Raw genomic sequence first — 15,773 nt, 5'->3', positions numbered from 1 at the left:
GATCCGCCTCCCGGGTTAACTCCATTCTCTCGCCTCAGCCTCCTGAGTAGCGGGGACTACAGGCACCCGCCACCACGCCTGGCTAATTTTATTTTTGTATTTTTAATAGAGACGGGGTTTCACCTTGTTAGCCAGGATGGTCTCGATCTCCTGACCTCGTGATCCGCCCACCTCAGCCTCCCAAAGTGCTGGGATTACAAGTGTGAGCCACCGCGCCCAGCCGATCTTTGTGGCTTTTAAAGTCACTAAAGATGGTGGTAGGAGGCTGGGTGCGGTGGGTCATGCCTGTAATCCCAGCACTTTGGGAGGCCAAGGGGGGTGGATCGCTTGAGCTCAGGAGTTCAAGACCAGCCTAGGCAACATAGCAAAACCCTATCTCTGCAAAAAAAAAAAAAAAAAAAAAATACAAAAACACAAAAATTAGCTGGGCATGGTGGCGTGCGCCTGTAGTCCTAGCTACTCAGGAGGCTGACGTGGGAGGATCACTTGAGCCCAGGAGGTCGAGGCTGCAGTGAGCCAAGATCACACTACAGCACTGCAGCCTGGGTGACAGAGCAAGACCTTGTCTCAAAAAACAAACAAACAAGGATGGTGGTAGGGATAAGATGTGGAGAAAGACTGAGCTAGTTATACAAGTTGTTAAGAGCATAATAAAGATTTTGATGGATAAGATTGTGCTGTGAAGACAGGAAGAGCATGGCAAATGCAAAAGGCATGTGCTTTGGGAGATGAGGAGGAGTTTATCAATGGTCTGGGGGAGAGAAAATAATGACCCCTCTCTTCTGCCTTGATTCCCCTAGTGATGGAGGTCGAAGAAAGAGCAACCTTCACCGCAGAGAGGAGTAGCATCATTAGGGGAAAGCCAGGTTTCAAAATGCCCAGAGGAAAATGCTTTCAAACATAGTAGACAGGATTTGAAAATATGAGGAGTTCCACCAAATATTGTGAAATGGATTGGTAGAAGGGTCCTTTTAGGGCAGGGAATTGAATCCAGGGAGGTTAAATCCCAGTGGGAATTCAGAAGACTAAGTCTGGAGAGTTTAGCTTCTAGGAGCAGGAGGTTGTTGCTTCTGGAATTCAGAATGGAAGATGTACTGCATCCATTGTGAGGGGAAACAAGTGCCTCAAAGGGGTCTTATAGGGATGCACAAGGTAAGTTCCATGGCTTTAAACATCTTCATGCTGACCACGCCCAGGTTTCTTTCTCTAGCTTGGACCTTGCCCCTGAAATCCAGACGTATGTCTGCCAAGTGACATCTCTACTTGCATGTCTAATAGACTTAGACTTACCACACCCAAAATAGAATTTTTTAGTTTTTCCATCCATCAGAATCCTGCTTCTCTCCCAGTCTCTACATCTCCCACCCATCAATCTATCATCTAGTCCTGTTGATTCTACCCCTGGAATGTATAATATATCCCAAATTTCTCTACTTCCCTCCATCTCCATGGCTGCCACTATTTTCTCTTCACCATTAATGCCACTGCCACCTGTCTCCTACCAGCCAGCCTAAACACAGGAGCCACAGTGATCTTTTAAAAACAAGTCCAGGCTGGGCGCATTGGCCGTGCCTATAATCCCAGCACTTTGGGAGGCCAAGGTGGGTGGATCACGAGGTCAGGAGTTCGAGACCAGCCTGCCCAACATGAAACCCCATCTCTACTAAAAATACCAAAATTAGCCAGGCATGGTGGCGCACGCCTGTAATCCCAGCTACTCGGGGGGCCGAGGCAGGAGAATCGCTTCAACCTGGGAGGTGGAAGTTGCAGTGAGGCAAGATCATGCCATAGCACTCCAACCTGGGCAACAGAGAGAGATTCCATCTCAAAAAAAAAAAAAAAAAGTCCAGGCGAGGCTCAGTGGCTCATGCCTGTAATCCCAACACTTTGTGAGGCTAAGGCGCAAGGATTGCCTGAGGCCAAGAGTTCAAGGCTGCAGTGAGCTATGATGGTGCCACTGCACTCCAACCTGGGCAAAAAAGTGAGACTCCATCTCTTAGAAAAAAAAAAAAAACCCAGGCTGAGTGCAGTGACACATGTCTGTAATTCCAGCACTTTGGGAAGCTGAGGCAGGCGGATCACTTGAGGTCAGGAGTTCAAGACCAGCCTGGCCAACATGGTGTACTTTCTCTACTAAAAGTACAAAAATTAGCCAGGCATGGTGACATGCACCTGTAATCCCAGCTACTTGGGAGACTGACATAGGTGGATCGCTTGAACCTGGGAGGCAGAGGTTGCAGTGAGCTGAGATTGTGCCACTGCACTCCAGCCTGGGCGACAGAGCGAGATTCTGTCTCAAAAGAAAAAAAAAAAAAAAAAAAGGCTGGGTGCAGTGTTTCAACGCCTGTAATCCCAGCACTTTGGGAGGCCGAGGCAAGTGGATCACCTGAGGTCAGGAGTTCGAGACTAGCCTGGCCAAGATGGTGTACTTTCTCTACTAAAAGTACAAAAATTAGCCAGGCATGGTGGCGTGCACCTACAATCCCAGCTACTCAGGAGGCTGAGACAGGAGAATCGTTTGAACCCGGGCAGCAGAGGTTGCAGTGAGCTGAGATTACGCCATTGCACTCCAGCCTGGGCAACAGAGTGAGACTCCGTCTCCAAAAAAAAGAAAGAAAAAAAATCCAGGGCCAGTGTGGTGACTCATGCCTGTAATCCCAAAACTTTGGGAGGCTGGTCCAGCATGGTGGCTCACACCTGTAATCCCAAAACTTTGGGAGGCTGAGGCAGAGAGATCACCTGAGGTCAGGAGTTTGAGATCAGCCTGACTAACATGCTGAAAGCCCATCTCTACTAAATACAAAAAATTAGCCGGGCATGGTGGCATGCACCTGTAATCCCAGCTACTTGGGAGGCTGAAGCAGGAGAATCGCTTGAACCCAGGAGGCAGAGGTTGCAGTGAGCTGAGATCAGTCATTGCACTCCAGCCCGGGCAACAAGAGCGAAACCCCCTCTCAAACAAACAAACAAACAAAAACTTTGGGAGGCCAAGATGGGCAGATCACTTGAAACCAGGAGTTCGAGACCAGCCTGAGCAGCATAGACCCTGTCTCTACAAAAATTTTAAAATATTTTTTAAAATTAGCCAGGCACAGTGGCACATACCTGTAGTCCTAGATACTTGGGAAGCTGAGGTGGAAGGATGACTTGAGCCCATGATTTTGAGGTTGCAGTGGGCTATGATGGTGCCACTGCACTCCAGCCTAGGCCACAGAGCAAGACACCATGTCAAAAGAAAAAAAAATCCAATCACCTCTGCTCACCTCTCTCTTCTCTCTCTCTCTCTCTCTCTCCCCTGCAACACATACACACACACACACACACACACACACACACTGACGACCTTTAAAGGCTTCCTGTGGCTGGATGAAATCTAGAGGCTTTACCCTCCTTGCATGGCCCTGCATGACCCGGCCCCTGCCCTCCTCTCTGACCTCATCTCCCACCCCTCTCCCAGCCTCTCTCTCTGCTCCAGCCACACTGGCCTTCTGTTTGTCTTCAACACCCCCAGCTTGGTTCCACCTTCCAGCCTTTGCAGTAGCTGCTCCCTTTACCTGAAATGCTTTGCTCCCAGACTTTTACCTGGTCACTATTTTTTGTCATTTGGGTCTCAGCTCCAGTGCCACCCAAACACTCAAAGAGGATTTTGCTGACTACTGTATTTAAAAGTAGCTCCCTGCCACTCTTACGACATCAGCCTGTCTTATTTTCTCATAGTACCGATTTCTTCTTCAGTTTCTTTCCTTTCCGTCTGGCCTCACTGGAATACAAGCTCCGCAGGTGCTGGTACCTCCTCTGATCCCTTTGCCTCTGTGTCCCTCATGCCTTAGAACAATGCCCAGCATGTGGTAGGCATGCAGATACTCACTAAATGGAGGAATGGATGAATAATTCATAAAGCAGGATAAAGTTCAACTTTAGGCTTGTGGCTCAGATTGGACTAACGTTTAGAGTCAGATTTAAGTTTAGCGTTAGGAGTGATGGTAAACTGGTTTCAAGATTAGCCCTAGAAACAGGGTTGGGTTGGGATAGAGGAGAAGTTTTATTTAGGGGGTTATTAATTGGGATGTGTTTAGATTTGAGGTTAGGGTTACAGTTGGGGTTGAGTTTGAGTTGTGATTTGGGTTGAGGTTAAATTTGGGTTAGGGTTGATGTTGGTATTAAATCCCAATTTAGGTTTTGAGGCTAAGTTCGAGTTTGAAGCTAATGTCATTTCAGTCTCATTTGGAGGCTTCAGAGATTTCACTAGTTTCTCCACAAAGACCACTATAAAGACTGTATTTCCCTGAGTTTGGGGCACAAGACTCCAGTCATCAGCTCTCCCACCCAGGGAAAGTCCCAAACCAACTGCTGGCCTGCCCAAGAAAGAAACCAAATTTCATACAACCTCCGAAACTGAGATTGAAACCAAGATTGGCCCATCTCAAGGAGCATCCTTCAGCATATCTCACATGCACGTGACACAGCCTCAGCCCAGTCTTGCCCTTCCTTCCGCTGTGTCTCTCATGTCTCCCCATCACTCCTTCTTGCCTTCCCTTTTTTGTCTTTCAATGTCCCATTCTTCCTCTTTAATTTAAATTTCTCTCTGTGTCTCACTGTTAATTGCAATACCATTTTTTTGTTTGTTTTGTTTTGTTTTGTTTTTTGGTTTGTTTGTTTGAAATGGAGTCTCACTTTGTTGCCCAGGCTGGAGGGCAGTGGCGTGATCTCGGCTCACTGCAACCTCCGCCTCCCAGGTTCAAGCAGTTCTCCTGCCTCAGCTTCCCTAGTAGCTAGGACTACAGGCACATGCCACCACGCTTGGCTTATTTTTTGTATTTTTAGCAGTGATGGGGTTTCACCGTATTAGCCAGGATTGTCTCTATCTCCTGACCTTGTGATCCACTCGCCTCAGCTTCCCAAAGTGCTGGGATGACAGGCGTGTGCCACTGCTCCCGGCCTTGTAATACCGTTTTATATTTTAATATAGCTCAGCTGGGGTTTCAGTCCATCAGCTCATACCATTAGAGAGGCAGAAAGAGACAACAGGAAGCAAAAAGGACCCTGAGAGGGCAACGCAGAGAAAAAGAAAGGAGCAGGGGCTAAAAGGGAAACCAACACTGACACAAGAGATAATAAGGTTAAAAGAATGAGAAGAAGGTTGGGCGCAGTGGCTCACGCCCATAATCCCAGCACTTTGGGAGGCCAAGACAGGTGGATCACCTGTGGTCAGGAGTTCAAGACCAACCTGGCCAACATGGTGAGACCCCCTCTCTACTAAAAATACAAAAAAAAAATTAGGTGGGCTTGGTGGCATGTGCCTGTAATCCCAGCTACTCAGGAGGCTGAGACAGGAGAATCGCTTGAACCCAGGAGGCAAAGGTTGCAGTGAGCCAAGATTGTGCCACTGCACTCCAGCCTGGGCGACAGAGTGAGAACCTGTCTCAAAAAAAAAAAAAAAAAAAAGGAAAAGAAAAGAAATTTTCTGACCTACCTCATCTGATAGTAGGTTATAAGACCCTCATTCCAGAAGAGGTTCTGCCCTATACCTGGGAGAAAGGAATGCTGTAGAGAGACCAAGAAGAATATGGCCAGGCCTTGCTGGGATCCCCCCAGTCCCAGTCTATGACCATTAGATTATACTCCTTTTGTTCAATTACATTTCTGCACAGCTGTTCATTCTTCATCAAATCTAAGCATAAAAATAGTTTTCCCCTGGGTCCTTGGGTCTTCATTTCTGAAGGCTCCCATGTCACCTAAAACTTTGATTAAATAAATGTATTATGCTTTTCTCTTGTTAATCTGTCTTTTGTTATAGGAGTATTGGCCATAACCCTTATGACGGGTCAGGAAGGGATCACCCCTTTCTGCCTCTACAGAAATAATAGCTAAGACTAGTAAAGCATAAAAGGCAAAGGTGCAGGGCCTCAGGTAGAGAAGGAGAACAGGAGAAATAGCTCATACACACCCAGAAGGTTACTTACATGTCCCTCCATGTTACACCAAGACCCCTCAGGGACCTTGTGCCTGGGGAGAGAAATGGTCTGCCCCATGGAACAGTGGGCTTTACCCCGGGTCACCACCAGCCCCAGCTCCAACCCCTCTAACACTCTCCAAGTAAAATCACATCAGTAGCAGTAATAATATTTAAGGTGACAAGTTGGTATTATCTCAAACTTAGGAAAAGTGAATAAAGTCATCTTTAGAAACTTTGCTTTTTTTAAAATCTTGTAACTTGCAAGCTAAGTGAAAATGGGTTAATGTATGAGAATGTTCATATCAACATTTTTCGTGTTAGACAAAAACTAGAAACAAACGAAATGCCCATCAACAGAATATATTAGAGTATATTGATACAATAGAATATTACATCACAATTTTTTTAAAAAACATTACTGATACATACAACCACGTGGATGAATCTCATAAACATAATGCTGACTGAAAGAAGCCAAACAGAAATGAGTGCATTCTGCGTGATTTCATTTATATGATGCCCCAAAGCAGGAGGAAATAGTCTATGGTGATAAAAGTGAGAGAGTGGTTGGTTATCTTTGAAGGATATCAGCAGAGAGGGGGCATGAGGGAAACTGCTGGGGACCTGAAAATATGTGGAGCTGGGTGGTGGCTACATACAGATGGAAAAATTCATCAGCTGTACACTCAAGAGGTGTCCACCTCATACCTAAGTTACATATCAATAAAAAGGAAAAAAACCTGCCAGGCGCGGTGGCTCAAGCCTGTAATCCCAGCACTTTGGGAGGCCGAGGCGGGCGGATCACGAGGTCAGGAGATTGAGACCATCCTGTTTAACATGGTGAAACCCCGTCTCTACTAAAAATACAAAAAATTAGCTGGGCATGTTGGCGGGTGCCTGTAGTCCCAGCTACTCAGGAGGCTGAGGCTGGAGAATCATTTGAACCTGGGAGGCGGAGCTTGCAGTGATCAGAGATCGCGCCACTGCACTCCAGCCTGGGGGACAGAGCAAGACTCTGTCTCAAAAAAAAAAAAAAAAAAAAAATTTTTCCTTTTTTTTTTTTTTTTTTTTGAGACAGAGTCTTGCTCTGTCCCCCAGGCTGGAATACAATGGTGCGATCTTGACTCACTGCAGCCTCCGCCTCCCAGGTTCAAATGATTCTCCAGCCTCAGCCTCCCAAGTAGCTGGGACTACAGATGCGCACCACCACACCTGGCTGATTTTTGTATTTATTTTAGAGATGGGGTTTCACCATGTTGGCCAGCTGGTCTCAAACTCCTGACTTCAAGTAATCCGCCCGCCTCAGAGCCCCAAGGTGCTGGGATTACAGGCGTGAGCCACTGCACCGGGCCTGGAACAATTTTAAAATAATGTATTGGCTCTGCAAATGCAGCTTCAGGACAAGTCCCTTAGCTGTCCCCACCCCACCCTAAGTCACCACCCTTAAGCCTCACCCGTGTGGAATTCTGAAACTTCCTTTGTAGAGAACTTTGGAAGGTGTCTGCCACATTGATCCTGGAATGTGTGTTTATTTGGGGTTATATAAATCTATTCTGTGGAAGCCACCTGAGGTCAGGAAGAGATGGAGGGCATCCTTCAGGAGTGAGATGAGACCTCATCATACTTGAGTGTCCAGCATCATCTCTGAGTAAGGGGACCAAAAAATTTATCTTCCAAACTAGGACACTTTCAAGAGTGGAAGGGGGATCCATTAATATTTTCACCTGGACAAGAGGCAAACACCAGAATGTCCCCGATGAAGGGGATATATAATGGACCTTCTTGATGTGAAACCTGCCAGATGGGCTGGAAAGTCCATATACTGGGACAAGTATGATTTGAGTTGTTTGGGACAAGGACAGGGGTACAAGAGAAGGAAATGGGCAAAGAAAGAACCCTCAGCCAAGGGTGCAGAGATGTTATATATGATTGCTCTTCAGGGAACCGGGCCTCCAGCCCACACCCCAGCTGCTCAACCTCCTCCTCTCCGAATTGACTGTCCCTTCTTTGGAACTCTGGGCCTGACCCCACTCCCTGGCCCTCCCAGCCCACGATTCCCCTGACCCGACTCCCTTTCCCAGAACTCAGTCGCCTGAAACCCCAGCCTGTGGTTCTCTCCTAGGCCTCAGCCTTTCCTGCCTTTGACTGAAACAGCAGCATCTTCTAAGCCCTGGGGGCTTCCCCGGGCCCCAGCCCCGACCTAGAACCCGCCCGCCGCCTGCCACGCTGCCACTGCCGCTTCCTCTATAAAGGGACCTGAGCGTCCGGGCCCAGGGGCTCCGCACAGCAGGTGAGGCTCTCCTGCCCCATCTCCTTGGGCTGCCTGTGCTTCGTGCTTTGGACTACCGCCCCACAGTGTCCTGCCCTCTGCCTGGGCCTCGGTCCCTCCTGCACCTGCTGCCTGGATCCCCGGCCTGCCTGGGCCTGGGCCTTGGTGGGTTTGGTTTTGGTTTCCTTCTCTGTCTCTGACTCTCCATCTGTCAGTCTCATTGTCTCTGTCACACATTCTCTGTTTCTGCCATGATTCCTCTCTGTTCCCATCTCTCTCTGTCTCCCTCTGCTCACCTTGGGGTTTCTCTGACTGCATCTTGTCCCCTTCTCTGTCGATCTCTCTCTCAGGGGTGGGGGGGTGCTGTCTCCCAGGGTGAGAGGTCTGTCTTCCGCAGTGTGCCCCGCCCCGCTCACTCTCTCTCTCTCTCTCTCTCTCTTTCTCTGCAGGTTCTCCCCATGACACCACCTGAACGTCTCTTCCTCCCAAGGGTGCGTGGCACCACCCTACACCTCCTCCTTCTGGGGCTGCTGCTGGTTCTGCTGCCTGGGGCCCAGGTGAGGCAGCAGGAGAAAGGGGGCTGCTGGGGTGGCTCAGCCAAACCTTGAGCCCTAGAGCCCCCCTCAACTCTGTTCTCCCCTAGGGGCTCCCTGGTGTTGGCCTCACACCTTCAGCTGCCCAGACTGCCCGTCAGCACCCCAAGATGCATCTTGCCCACAGCACCCTCAAACCTGCTGCTCACCTCATTGGTAAACATCCACCTGACCTCCCAGACATGTCCCCACCAGCTCTTCTCCTACCCCTGCCTCAGGAACCCAAGCATCCACCCCTCTCCCCCAACTCCCTCCACGCTAAAAAAAACAGAGGCAGCCCACTCCTATGCCTCCCCCTGCCATCCCCCAGGAACTCAGTTGTTCAGTGCCCACTTCCTCGGGGATTGAGACCTCTGATCCAGACCCCTGATCTCCCACCCCCATCCCCTATGGCTCTTCCTAGGAGACCCCAGCAAGCAGAACTCACTGCTCTGGAGAGCGAACACGGACCGTGCCTTCCTCCAGGATGGTTTCTCCTTGAGCAACAATTCTCTCCTGGTCCCCACCAGTGGCATCTACTTCGTCTACTCCCAGGTGGTCTTCTCTGGGAAAGCCTACTCTCCCAAGGCCACCTCCTCCCCACTCTACCTGGCCCATGAGGTCCAGCTCTTCTCCTCCCAGTACCCCTTCCACGTGCCTCTCCTCAGCTCCCAGAAGATGGTGTATCCAGGGCTGCAGGAACCCTGGCTGCACTCGATGTACCATGGGGCTGCGTTCCAGCTCACCCAGGGAGACCAGCTCTCCACCCACACAGATGGCATCCCCCACCTGGTCCTCAGCCCTAGTACTGTCTTCTTTGGAGCCTTCGCTCTGTAGAACTTGGAAAAATCCAGAAAGAAAAAATAATTGATTTCAAGACCTTCTCCCCATTCTGCCTCCATTCTGACCATTTCAGGGGTCACCAACACCTCTCCTTTGGCCATTCCAACAGCTCAAGTCTTCCCTGATCAAGTTGCCGGAGCTTTCAAAGAAGGAATTCTAGGCATCCCAGGGGACCACGCCTCCCTGAACCAACCCTGATGTCTGTCTGGCTGAGGATTTCAAGCCAGCCGAAAGCTGTTGGTGTGTCCCACCAGCTAGGTGGGGCCTAGATCCACACACGGAGGAAGAGCAGGCACATGGAGGAGCTTGGGGGATGACTAGAGGCAGGGAGGGGACTATTTATGAAGGCAAAAAAATTAAATTATTTATTTATGGAGGATGGAGAGAGGGGAATAATAGAAGAACATCCAAGGAGAAACAGAGACAGGCCAAGAGTGAAGAGTGAGAGGGCATGGGCACAAGGCTGACCAAGAGAGAAAGAAGTAGGCATGAGGGATCACAGGGCCCCAGAAGGCAGAGAAAGGCTCTGAAAGCCAGCTGCCAACCAGAGCCCCATACGGAGGCATCTGCACACTCGATGAAGCCCAATAAACTTCTTTTCTCTGAAATGCTGTCTGCTTGTGTGTGTGTGTCTGAGAGTGAGAACTTCCCAGTCTATCTAAGGAATGGAGGGAGGGACAGAGGGCTTAAAGGGAGCAAGAGCTGTGGGGAGAACAAAAGGATAAAGGGCTCAGAGAGTTTCAGGGATATGTGATGGACTCACCAGGTGAGGCTGCCAGACGGCTGCAGGGGAAGCAAAGGAGAAGCTGAGAAGACAAAGGAAAAGTCAGGGTCTGGAGGGGCGGGGGTCAGGGAGCTCCTGGGAGATATGGCCACATGTAGTGGCTCTGAGGAATGGGTTACAGGAGACCTCTGGGGAGATGTGACCACAGCAAAGGGTAGGAGAATGTCCAGGGCTATGGAGGTCGAGTATGGGGACCCTCCCCCAACGAAGACAGGGCCATGTAGAGGGCCCCAGGGAGTGAAAGAGCCTCCAGGACCTCCAGGTATGGAATACAGGGGACGTTTAAGAAGATATGGCCACACACTGGGGCCCTGAGAAGTGAGAGCTTCATGAAAAAATCAGGGACCCCAGAGTTCCTTGGAAGCCAAGACTGAAACCAGCATTGTGAGTCTCCGGGTCAGAATGAAAGAAGAAGGCCTGCCCTAGTGGGGTCTGTGAATTCCCAGGGGTGATTTCACTCCCCGGGGCTGTCCCAGGCTTGTCCCTGCTACCCCCACCCAGCCTTCCCTGAGGCCTCGAGCCTGCCACCAAGCCCCCAGCTCCTTCTCCCCCCAGGGACCCAAACACAGGCCTCAGGACTCAAAACAGCTTTTCCCTCCAACCCCGTTTTCTCTCCCTCAAGGACTCAGGTTTCTGAAGCCCCTCCCAGTTCTAGTTCTATCTTTTTCCTGCATCCTGTCTGGAAGTTAGAAGGAAACAGACCATAGACCTGGTCCCCAAAAGAAACGGAGGCAATAGGTTTTGAGGGGCATGGGGACGGGGTTCAGCCTCTAGGGTCCTACACACAAATCAGTCACTGGCCCAGAAGACCCCCCTCGGAATCGGAACAGGGAGGGTGGGGAGTGTGAGGGGTATCCTTGATGCTTGTGTGTCCCCAACTTTCCAAATCCCCGCCCTCGCGATGGAGAAGAAACCGAGACAGAAGGTGCAGGGCCCACTACCGCTTCCTCCAGATGAGCTCATGGGTTTCTCCACCAAGGAAGTTTTCCGCTGGTTGAATGATTCTTTCCCCGCCCTCCTCTCGCCCCAGGGACATATAAAGGCAGTTGTTTGCACACCCAGCCAGCAGACGCTCCCTCAGCAAGGACAGCAGAGGACCAGCTAAGAGGGAGAGAAGCAACTACAGACCCCCCCTGAAAACAACCCTCAGACGCCACATCCCCTGACAAGCTGCCAGGCAGGTTCTCTTCCTCTCACATACTGACCCAGGGCTCCACCCTCTCTCCCCTGGAAAGGACACCATGAGCACTGAAAGCATGATCCGGGACGTGGAGCTGGCCGAGGAGGCACTCCCCAAGAAGACAGGGGGGCCCCAGGGCTCCAGGCGGTGCTTTCTCCTCAGCCTCTTCTCCTTCCTGCTCGTGGCAGGCGCCACCACGCTCTTCTGCCTGCTGCACTTTGGAGTGATCGGCCCACAGAGGGAAGAGGTGAGTGCCTTGCCAGCCTTCATCCACTCTCCCACCCAAGGGGAAATGGAGACGCAAGAGAGGGAGAGAGATGGGATGGGTGAAAGATGTGCGCTGATAGGGAGGGATGGAGAGAAAAAGACGTGGAGAAAGATGGGGATGCAGAAAGAGATGTGGCAAGAGATGGGGAAGAGAGAGAGAGAGAAAGATGGAGAGACAGGATGTCTGGCACATGGAAGGTGCTCACTAAGTGTGTATGGAGTGAATGAATGAATGAATGAACAAGCAGATATATAAATAAGATATGGAGACAGATGTGGGGTGTGAGCAGAGAGATGGGAGAAGAAACAAGTGATATGAATAAAGATGGTGAGACAGAAAGAGAGCGGGAAATACGACAGCTAAGGAGAGAGATGGGGGAGATAAGGAGAGATGAAGATAGAGTGTCTGGCACACAGAAGACACTCAGTGAAAGAGCTGTTGAATGCATGGAGGGTGAATACGCAGATGAATGGAGAGAGAAAACCAGACACCTCAGGGCTAAGAGCGCAGGCCAGACAGGCAGCCAGCTGTTCCTCCTTTAAGGGTGACTCCCTCGATGTTAACCATTCTCCTTCTCCCCAACAGTTCCCCAACGACTTCTCTCTAATCAGCCCTCTGGCCCAGGCAGTCAGTAAGTGTCTCCAAACCTCTTTCCTAATTCTGGGTTTGGGTTGGGGGGTAGGGTTAGTACCAGTATGGAAGCAGTGGGGGAAATTTAAAGTTTTGGTCTTGGGGGAGGATGGATGGAGGTGAAAGTAGGGGGGCATTTTCTAGGAAGTTTAAGGGTCTCAGCTTTTTCTTTTCTCTCTCCTCTTCAGGATCATCTTCTCGAACCCCGAGTGACAAGCCTGTAGCCCATGTTGTAGGTAAGAGCTCTGAGGATGTGTCTTGGAACTTGGAGGGCTAGGATTTGGGGGTTGAAGCCCAGCTGAGGGTAGGCAGAACTTGGAGACAATGTGAGAAGGACTCTGTGAGCTCAAGGGAAGGGTGGAGGAACAGCACAGGCCTTAGGGGGATACTCAGAACGTCATGGCCAGATGGGATGTGGGATGACAGACAGAGGGGACAGGAACCGGATGTGGGGTGGGCAGAGCTCGAGGTCCAGGATGTGGAGAGTGAACCGACACGGCCACACTGACTCCCCTCTCCCTCTCTCCCTCCCTCCAGCAAACCCTCAAGCTGAGGGGCAGCTCCAGTGGCTGAACCGCCGGGCCAATGCCCTCCTGGCCAATGGCGTGGAGCTGACAGATAACCAGCTGGTGGTGCCATCAGAGGGCCTGTACCTCATCTACTCCCAGGTCCTCTTCAAGGGCCAAGGCTGCCCCCCCACCCATGTGCTCCTCACCCACACCATCAGCCGCATCGCCGTCTCCTACCAGACCAAGGTCAACCTCCTCTCTGCCATCAAGAGCCCCTGCCAGAGGGAGACCCCAGAGGGGGCTGAGGCCAAGCCCTGGTATGAGCCCATCTATCTGGGAGGGGTATTCCAGCTGGAGAAGGGTGATCGACTCAGCGCTGAGATCAATCGGCCTGACTATCTCGACTTTGCCGAGTCTGGGCAGGTCTACTTCGGGATCATTGCCCTGTGAGGACGACGAACATCCATCCTTCCCAAACCCCTCCCCTGCCCCAATCCCTTTATTATCCCCTCCTTCAGACACCCTCAACCTCTTCTGGCTCAAAAAGAGAATTAGGGGCTTAGGGTCGGAATCCAAGCTTAGAACTTTAAGCAACAACACCACCACTTCGAAACCTGGGATTCAGGAATGTGTGGCCTGCACAGTTAAGTGCTGGCAACCACTAAGAATTCAAACTGGGGCCTCCAGAACTCACTGGGGCCTACAGCTTTGATCCCTGACATCTGGAATCTGGAGACCAGGGAGCCTTTGGTTCTGGCCAGAATGCTGCAGGACTTGAGAAGACCTCTCACCTAGAAATTGACACAAGTGGACCTTGGGCCTTCCTCTCTCCAGATGTTTCCAGACTTCCTTGAGACACGGAGCCCAGCCCTCCCCATGGAGCCAGCTCCCTCTATTTATGTTTGCACTTGTGATTATTTATTATTTATTTATTATTTATTTATTTACCCATGAATGTATTTATTTGGGAGGTCGGGGTATCCTGGGGGACCCAATGTAGGAGCTGCCTTGGCTCAGACATGTTTTCTGTGAAAACGGAGCTGAGCAATAGGCTGTTCCCACGTAGCCCCCTGGCCTCTGTGCCTTCTTTTGATTATGTTTTTTAAAATATTTATCTGATTAAGTTGTCTGAACAATGCTGATTTGGTGACCAACTGTCACTCATTGCTGAGCCTCTGCTCCCCAGGGGAGTTGTGTCTGTAATCGCCCTACTATTCAGTGGCGAGAAATAAAGTTTGCTTAGAAAAGAAACATGGTCTCCTTCTTGGAATTAATTCTGCATCTACCTCTTCTTGTGGGTGGGAAGAAGCTCCCTAAGTCCTCTCTCCACAGGCTTTAAGATCCCTCGGACCCAGTCCCATCCTTAAGCTCCTAGGGCCCTGGAGACCCTACATAAACAAAGCCCAACAGAATATTCCCCATCCCCCAGGAAACAAGAGCCTGAACCTAATTACCTCTCCCTCAGGGCATGGGAATTTCCAACTCTGGGAATTCCAATCCTTGCTGGGAAAATCCTGCAGCTCAGGTGAGATTTCCGGCTGTTGCGGCTGGCCGGCCATCCAGAGAGAGCTGGGGAGAAGCCACATTCTCAGGTACCTGAATCACACAGCCAAGGGACTTCCAGAGAGAGATTCGGGTGTCTAGGCTTCAAATCACCCTGTCCTAACTCTGCAACCTGAACCAGCCACTTAACCTAGCTATCCAATGGAGATAGGAATGTCCACCACACATAGGGCACGTGAGAGAAGGCCTGACCTCCATCAGAGGACCTCACTCAGCCCTTGGCACAGTGGGCACTTAGTGAATTCTGGCTTACTTCCTTCAACCAGTTTCCAGCTGTTCTATCCCCTTCCATTCTCTCAGTGGGTGAAATCGAAGAGACTGAGGACAATAAAGGACAAGAACCGAATCGCTGGGCATGGTGGCATGCACCTGCAATCCCACCACTTTGCGAGGCCAAGGTGAGAGGATCGCTTGAACCCAGGAGTTCGAGAGCAACCTGGGCAACATAGTGAGATCCTGTCTCTATTTTTTAAAAAAGAATGAAACATAGGAATAAGATGTGGGTGAAGGACTCACATGCTGGCTTGGTCCCACTGGTCTTTGTGGTGAAGGAGGGGAGAGGTGAGAGGTGGGTGATCTGGAAAGAGAAAAGCACCCCCTCCCTGGATGAAGGCTCTTCTGGAGAGAGTCAAAGACAAATAAAGGTGGGGCACAGTGGCTCATGCCTGTTATCCCAACACTTTGGGAGGCTGAGGTGGGAGGATCACTTGAGCCCACTAGTTCAAGATCAGCCTGTGCAACATAGCAAGACCTTGTTTCTACAAAAAAAATTAAAAATTAGTCAGGTGTAGTGGTGCATGCCTGCAATCCTAGCTCCTCAGGAGGCTGAGGCAGGAGGATCACTCACGCCCAGGAGTTTGAGGTTACAGTAAGCTATGATCATGCCACTGTACCCCCGTCTGGGTGACAGAACGAGACCCTGTCTCAAAAAATAATAATTCCAGAAACAAATATGGAGACAGAAATTGAGCCCCCCAAGACTGGGAGCCCCCACTGAGCTCAGAAATTAGGCTTTACCTCCAGCCCTGGGGTGCCAGGCAGGAGAAAACCGTGTGGTAGCCTGAGGGGGTAGGGTGACCCATTGGGGTGACCTAGATAGGGCCTTGGGTCACCCTGTGCCTCCTCCAGCCTGTGGCTGAAAGTCAGTCATGAAGTAATGGGGGACACTGTTACTCATCCCAGAAGCACCCACACTTACT

At 50.6% G+C, this 15,773-nt stretch overlaps 2 protein-coding genes across 7 annotated transcripts; both read left to right on the top strand.

Annotated features, from left to right (window-relative positions):
- Positions 1-4,758: 4,758 nt before the first annotated feature.
- Positions 4,759-10,248, top strand: LTA (lymphotoxin alpha). Of its 5 annotated transcripts, none has more exons than XM_055262964.2 (5): positions 4,759-6,796; positions 7,221-8,390; positions 8,675-8,782; positions 8,869-8,974; positions 9,222-10,248. In XM_055262964.2, exons 3-5 carry the CDS (start codon positions 8,684-8,686, stop codon positions 9,632-9,634), a joined length of 618 nt encoding a protein of 205 aa, XP_055118939.1. In that variant the 5' UTR covers positions 4,759-6,796; positions 7,221-8,390; positions 8,675-8,683; the 3' UTR covers positions 9,635-10,248. The 5 variants fall into 5 exon arrangements, with proteins under 5 accessions (XP_055118939.1, XP_063488649.1, XP_055118940.1 ...); XM_063632579.1 differs by lacking the exon at positions 4,759-6,796 and having other exon boundaries at positions 7,465-7,604; positions 8,079-8,246; XM_063632580.1 differs by lacking the exon at positions 4,759-6,796 and having other exon boundaries at positions 8,092-8,246; positions 9,222-9,352; positions 9,750-10,248.
- Positions 10,249-11,359: 1,111 nt separating this feature from the next.
- On the top strand, positions 11,360-14,262 carry TNF (tumor necrosis factor). 2 transcript variants are annotated; one of them, XM_055263912.2, is made up of 4 exons: positions 11,360-11,851; positions 12,458-12,503; positions 12,691-12,738; positions 13,040-14,262. In XM_055263912.2, exons 1-4 carry the CDS (start codon positions 11,666-11,668, stop codon positions 13,459-13,461), a joined length of 702 nt encoding a protein of 233 aa, XP_055119887.1. In that variant the 5' UTR covers positions 11,360-11,665; the 3' UTR covers positions 13,462-14,262. The 2 variants fall into 2 exon arrangements, with proteins under 2 accessions (XP_055119887.1, XP_063488645.1); XM_063632575.1 differs by having other exon boundaries at positions 11,476-12,503.
- Positions 14,263-15,773: the final 1,511 nt, after the last annotated feature.

This window comes from Symphalangus syndactylus, chromosome 23, assembly GCF_028878055.3.
Source record: "Symphalangus syndactylus isolate Jambi chromosome 23, NHGRI_mSymSyn1-v2.1_pri, whole genome shotgun sequence".
Taxonomy (NCBI): domain Eukaryota; kingdom Metazoa; phylum Chordata; class Mammalia; order Primates; family Hylobatidae; genus Symphalangus; species Symphalangus syndactylus.
Note: the sequence above shows the minus strand (reverse complement) of the source record. Positions and strands in the feature narration are given on the sequence as shown.

Bases quoted from the DNA above. Each gene is read 5' to 3' on its own strand.
- LTA (XM_063632581.1), top strand. From the start codon at position 8,684: ATGACACCACCTGAACGTCTCTTCCTCCCAAGGGTGCGTGGCACCACC. The intron at 8,783-8,868 runs GTGAGGCAGCAG...GTTCTCCCCTAG, and splicing joins TTCTGCTGCCTGGGGCCCAG to GGGCTCCCTGGTGTTGGCCT.
- TNF (XM_063632575.1), top strand. From the start codon at position 12,263: ATGAAGATAGAGTGTCTGGCACACAGAAGACACTCAGTGAAAGAGCTG. The intron at 12,504-12,690 runs GTAAGTGTCTCC...TCTCCTCTTCAG, and splicing joins CCCTCTGGCCCAGGCAGTCA to GATCATCTTCTCGAACCCCG. The intron at 12,739-13,039 runs GTAAGAGCTCTG...CCCTCCCTCCAG, and splicing joins GCCTGTAGCCCATGTTGTAG to CAAACCCTCAAGCTGAGGGG.